General features: G+C 39.0%; 1 protein-coding gene across 1 annotated transcript; it reads right to left on the reverse strand.

Annotated features, from left to right (window-relative positions):
• Nucleotides 1-813: 813 nt before the first annotated feature.
• LOC132550857 (tripartite motif-containing protein 5-like) lies at nt 814-2,736 on the reverse strand. Its single transcript, XM_060214948.1, has one exon. It carries the CDS (start codon nt 2,734-2,736, stop codon nt 814-816), a length of 1,923 nt encoding a protein of 640 aa, XP_060070931.1.
• Nucleotides 2,737-6,377: the final 3,641 nt, after the last annotated feature.

Consider the following 6,377-nt stretch of genomic DNA (forward strand, 5'->3'; position numbering starts at 1 on the left):
GTTTAATACAGTAAACATACAGGTGACTGACCATCCGAGGTTTTACTTGTTTAGTACAGACTGGTACAGTAAACATACAGGTGACTGACCATCCGAGGTTTTACCTGTTTAGTACAGTAAACATACAGGTGATGGATCATCCGAGGTTTTACCTGTTTAGTACAGACTGGTACAGTAAACATACAGGTGACTGACCATCCGAGGTTTTACCTGTTTAGTACAGTAAACATACAGGTGATGGACCATGCGAGGTTTTACCTGTTTAGTACAGACTGGTACAGTAAACATACAGGTGATGGACCATTCGAGGTTTTACCTGTTTGGTACAGTAAACATACAGGTGATGGACCATCCGAGGTTTTACCTGTTTAGTACAGTAAACATACAGGTGATGGACCATCCGAGGTTTTACCTGTTTAGTACAGTAAACATACAGGTGAAGGACCATCCGAGGTTTTACCTGTTTGGTACAGTAAACATACAGGTGATGGACCATCCGAGGTTTTACCTGTTTAGTACAGTAAACATACAGGTGATGGACCATCCGAGGTTTTACTTGTTTGGTACAGTAAACATACAGGTGATGGACCATCCGAGGTTTTACTTGTTTAGTACAGTAAACATGCAGGTGACGGACCATCCGAGGTTTTACCTGTTTAGTACAGTAAACATACAGTTGATGGACCATCCGATTTTTTACCTGTTTAGTACAGTAAACATACAGGTGACGGACCATCCGAGGTTTTACCTGTTTAGTACAGACTGGTACGATAAACAAGTTTTTGACCATAGCAGTTTCCATCGGTTTTCCTATTAGAGTTGAAAGATTCGGATGTAATTGCTCTCATCAGTGACCACGAACTTGTCATCACAAATAGAAATTGCCATAGGGTCTCGTATTTCGTGTGACGTCAGAAGTTCTCTGACACGTTTCCCGTCCCCAGATATCTGTACGACATTGTTCGACTCCCTTCCACATACAAAGATGTTTCCCTTCCTGTCTACATCTATTCCCATGACATCCCTCACAACACCGACCTTCAGCACATTGGTAGAATGATTGTCTGCAGAAAGTCTGGACACCGCAACATTTCCTGCCTTGTTCGTCTTGATACTGACGACTGTGTCTCCTCCAAAACCACATGCCAGATACAAACAGGGGCTGCTTAGTTTGAGTAACAATTCATTCCCACCTTTTTCTGCTAGACTAAACACTCCTCGGTAGGTACCCACGACAAACCTTCCGTTTGTGTACGTTATGCCAGACACACCTATGGAGAGATCAATGTTAGATAATGGAGATAGTTTCGAATCCTCGACTTTCACCACACGTATACCATCAGGAAAGGAGACGGCCACTGCCAAAGTGTTCTTGTTCATCAGACACATGTCGCGGGGAATTCCATCGAGGATCAAGTGATGCTGATACTTTCCTTCGACAGTAAACAGCTTCAGACTCCTGTTGTTGGTATCACTTACCACTATGCATTCTGAAAGGTGTACAACTCCATGTAACCAACATTGTTTTTCATCTGACGGAATCGTCATGTCGATCTTCCTGATTTGTTTCACACAATACTCTGATAGGTAACCAAGGTCACAGGGAAACTGTCGGTGTCGTTTCTGTAAAGCGATCTCCCCCATCTTGGTACCTAGAGTACCTTTTCTAGGGTTGAACTTGTGTTTAATGCTGACTGACGTGTAGGACTTGCTCATCTCCGTGATCAGGGCCTTACACGACTCCACCTCTGCCTGTCCTCTGTGGTACAGTGTTATCGCCTCGGTAGCGTTATCACTCTCTATGGCTGTAACAGACGACTTCAGGGTATTAGTCATACCGTTCATCAGCCGTTCACACTGCTGTAACGAGGCCTCTTTATCCCTTCTCTGATCTTTAAACATTTTTACCAAATCATCTGTGACCGCCACCTGGAGTTTGTTAAGTTGTTTGTCAATATTCTCACGTTGGTTTGTGATACTTTGCAGTGAACTTTCTTGATTGTGTACCAAAGATTGGAGCTGTTCATTGAAGTCTTTCACTAGAGATTTCAGGACCTGTACTCCTCTTTTCAACCCTGCTTCTATGTTTTCCCGCTTTGATCCGACCTTGAGACTCTGTAAATATTCTGTTGCCATCATCACCGCTCCACAAGGCCTGTGGTCTCTGATCATACATACGTTACAGCCAAGACGTCGGTGGTCATCACAATACCAAACCATTTTCTCGTTGTGTTGGTCACACTTAGGCACCAATTGTTCACGTGCTGTCTGCCTGATGTGGTATTCACTGATATCCAATATATTACAATCACTATGTAAGATATCATGGTATTGTTCCTTACAAGTCTCACACAAATTCACGTTCATCATCTGGCACCAGAATTTGGCTGGATTTGCCGGATTACCTTTCGTCTGACAGGGTTTACAGTAAAGTGGTTCCGGTGACCGTTCCTTAAGCTGGATAAGGTCCTGGATCACAGTATTTGTCGGAAACTGTTCCGCCCATTGCTCTTTTGTTTCCTCTTGACTGACAAGGGAGGTAATCTTCCTACACACTGGGCAAGGAAAGGATGTTGTGGTGGCCGTATTCCCACAGATCTCTTGGGTGATGTAAGTCCCGAGACAATCCTGACAGAATGAGTGAAGACAGGGTAAGGACTTGGGTTGTTGGAATCGTTCAAGACAAATTGGACATTCCAGTAAGTACAGATCTAGAGGCCGCCCACCTTCAGCCATGACAAGTCAGTACAGATCAACTCCAACCTGGAATGGAAAAAAAGTAAAGATGATTGTAAAGTCACCACAAACAAACCTGAGGCCCAGGGTGCTGATATTGGACCTGTAGCATGCTGAGATAAAGGACTACCAAGCTTGTTAAAATGAATGCCCTTGACCGACTTTCAGGTTACTGGGGTCAAATGTGCTGAAATCTTTAAGCATTTTCTCAATAATCAAGAGGCCCACGGTGCTGATATTGGGTCTGTAGCATGTTGGGATAAAGAGCTATCAAGCATATGAAACTTAATTACCTTGACCTTTATTCGAGTCACAGGGGTCAAATATGCTAAACTACAACAACAGAGACTGTTATCAATTCCTTTTAATTGAAAATTAAATCTTCATATTTAGAAACATCAAAACCTTTGTAAGTTTGCATTTATCAGTTCTGTTCTGTCTGCCCCAGTGCTGGGACTGATGGACTAGTTCTAAAAATATCCAAAGACCTGAAGACCTCAGGTGACCGTTAAGGCCCATGGTCATCTTGTTTTATTTTAACTAGTGACCAAGGGGAACCTACATATGAAATTGGAGAAAGATCCATCAAGTACTTCTCAAGAAATAGGATTACAGTCTTCCATTGTAAGGTCAGTCATTTTGTTTTTCTGATCAGTCTCAAAATCAAACATGCACATCAAGGGACCAAATGGAACCTAACCTACATATGCAACCTGAGAAAAATCCTTCAGTATTTCTCAAGAAAGAGCGATAAGAAAAACGGCTAAAGGACGGAGGGACCACAGAAGATGGTTGGCTAAAGATCTAGGTAAAGTTCTAGTGTACAGGATCACAAAGCACATTTCAATCACAAGAGAGACAAGACAGGACAAGATGAAGATCCCATACAACGTAGTAAATAAAGCAAGGACGTCACACAGGATGAGGTATCCGTGGAGACCTACCGCTTCAAAGGAGAGGTCCAACAGGAATATTGGTGTCCACCTTTTTATTCTCTAGAATTTTTTTTCTTTTCTCTCTCTCTCTTTGCTCTTGATTACATGAAAATTTGAATTGCTGTAAGGAATAGTGATACCTAGAAATAATTCTTGAATATGCCTGTCTGTCATTTTGTTTTCAGGTCTATAACCAAGAAGAACCTACATACAAAGTCTTGGAGAAAACTACCCACTAATTCTCCAGAAACAATTTTCTGCGGACAACGATAGTCTTTTAAGATCAGTCCCAACATCAAGAGAGTCCCATTCAGTACATCTTCAGAAATAGCAGTAACAAACTTTATTAGGCATAATCCAAGACGGCCACCTGGCCTTTCACTTATGCTGATCAAATCCAAAATCAAACCAGCAAAACTTGGGACCAAGGGGATTCTACATATGGAATTTGAGAGAGATCTATCTAGTGCTTCTCAGAAAATAGCAATAAAAACTTCATGGAAAAAATTCAAGAGGCCATCTTTAGGCCATTTTGTTTTTCTGATCAGTCCCATAACCAATCAGGCACAACTATGGACCAATGGGAACAAGTATATGAAATTTGAAAATGATACATTCAGTACTTCTTAAGAAATAGCAATCAAAAAAATTGTATAAGGACAGACATCACTGCAACTGTTAGAAGTTCTAGACAAATCAGACTTTTGGCAATCGATAAGGGACGGTACGGTCCAATATTGGTACTGGATCTTCTGTAATAGAATATAGTAAGTAATATCGACGGTATGGTCCAATATTGGTACTGGATCTTCTGTAATAGAATATAGTAAGTAATATCGACGGTATGGTCCAATATTGGTACTGGATCTTATATATATATAATCTAGTACGTAATATCGACGGTATGGTCCAATATTGGTACTGGATCTTCTATATATAGAATCTAGTAAGTAATATCGACGGTATTGTCCAATATTGGTACTGGATCTTCTGTAATAGAATATAGTAAGTAATATCGACGGTATGGTCCAATATTGGTACTGGATCTTCTGTATATAGAATCTGGTAAGTAATATCGATGATATGGTCCAATATTGGTACTGGATCTTCTATATATAGAATCTGGTAAGTAATATCGACGGTATGGTCCAATATTGGTACTGGATCTTCTATAATAATAGAATAAGTAATATCGTACTGGATCTTCAATAATAGAACGGTATGGTCCAATATTGGTACTGGATCTTCATATATATAGAATATAGTAAGTAATATCGACGGTATGGTCCAATATTGGTACTGGATCTTCTATATATAGAATCTAGTAAGTAATATCGACGGTATGGTCCAATATTGGTACTGGATCTTCTATATATAGAATCTAGTAAGTAATATCGACGGTATGGTCCAATTATGTACTGGATCTTCTATATATAGAATTTAGAAAGCAATATCGACGGTATGGTCCAATATTCGTACTGGATCTTCTATATATAGAATCTAGTACGTAATATCGACGGTATGGTCCAATATTGGTACTGGATCTGGATCTTCTATATATAGAATATAGTAAGTAATATCGACGGTATGGTCCAATATTGGTACTGGATCTTCTATATATAGAATATAGTAAGTAATATCGACGGTATGGTCCAATATTGGTACTGGATCTTCTATATATAGAATCTAGTACGTAATATCGACGGTATGGTCCAATATTGGTACTGGATCTTCTACTATATATAGAATCTAGATCTTCTATATATAGAATATAATATCGACGGTATGGTCCAATATTGGTACTGGATCTTCTATATATAGAATCTAGTAAGTAATATCGACGGTATGGTCCAATATTGGTACTGGACCTTCTATATATAGAATCTAGTAAGTAATATCGACGGTATGGTCCAATATTGGTACTGGATCTTCTGTATATAGAATCTGGTAAGTAATATCGATGATATGGTCCAATATTGGTACTGGATCTTCTATATATAGAATATATAGTAATATCGACGTATGGTCCGATATAGGTGGATCTTCTATATATAGAATCTAGTAAGTAATATCGATGATATGGTCCAATATTGGTACTGGATCTTCTATAATAGAATATAGTAAATATATCGACGGTATGGTCCAATATTGGTACTGGATCTTCTATATATAGAATCTAGTAAGTAATATCGACGGTATGGTCCAATATTGGTACTGGATCTTCTATATATAGAATCTAGTACGTAATATCGACGGTATTGTCCAATATTGGTACTGGATCTTCTGTATATAGAATCTGGTAAGTAATATCGACGGTATGGTCCAATATTGGTACTGGATCTTCTATATATAGAATCTAGTAAGTAATATCGACGATATGGTCCAATATTGGTACTGGATCTTCTATATATAGAATATAGAAAGCAATATCGACGGTATGGTCCAATATTGGTACTGGATCTTATATATATAGAATCTAGTAAGTAATATCGACGGTATGGTCCAATATTGGTACTGGACCTTCTATATATAGAATCTAGTAAGTAATATCGACGGTATGGTCCAATATTGGTACTGGATCTTCTATATATAGAATCTAGTAAGTTATATCGACGATATGGTACAATATTGGTACTGGATCTTCTATAATAGAATATAGTAAGTAATATCACGGTATGGTCCAATAGTACTGGATCTTCTATATAT

Source organism: Ylistrum balloti, unplaced genomic scaffold (assembly GCF_031769215.1).
Source record: "Ylistrum balloti isolate Yb309-2 unplaced genomic scaffold, AGI_CSIRO_Ybal_v1 Utg370154, whole genome shotgun sequence".
Classification (NCBI taxonomy): domain Eukaryota; kingdom Metazoa; phylum Mollusca; class Bivalvia; order Pectinida; family Pectinidae; genus Ylistrum; species Ylistrum balloti.

Bases quoted from the DNA above. Each gene is read 5' to 3' on its own strand.
- LOC132550857 (XM_060214948.1), bottom strand. From the start codon at position 2,736: ATGGCTGAAGGTGGGCGGCCTCTAGATCTGTACTTACTGGAATGTCCA.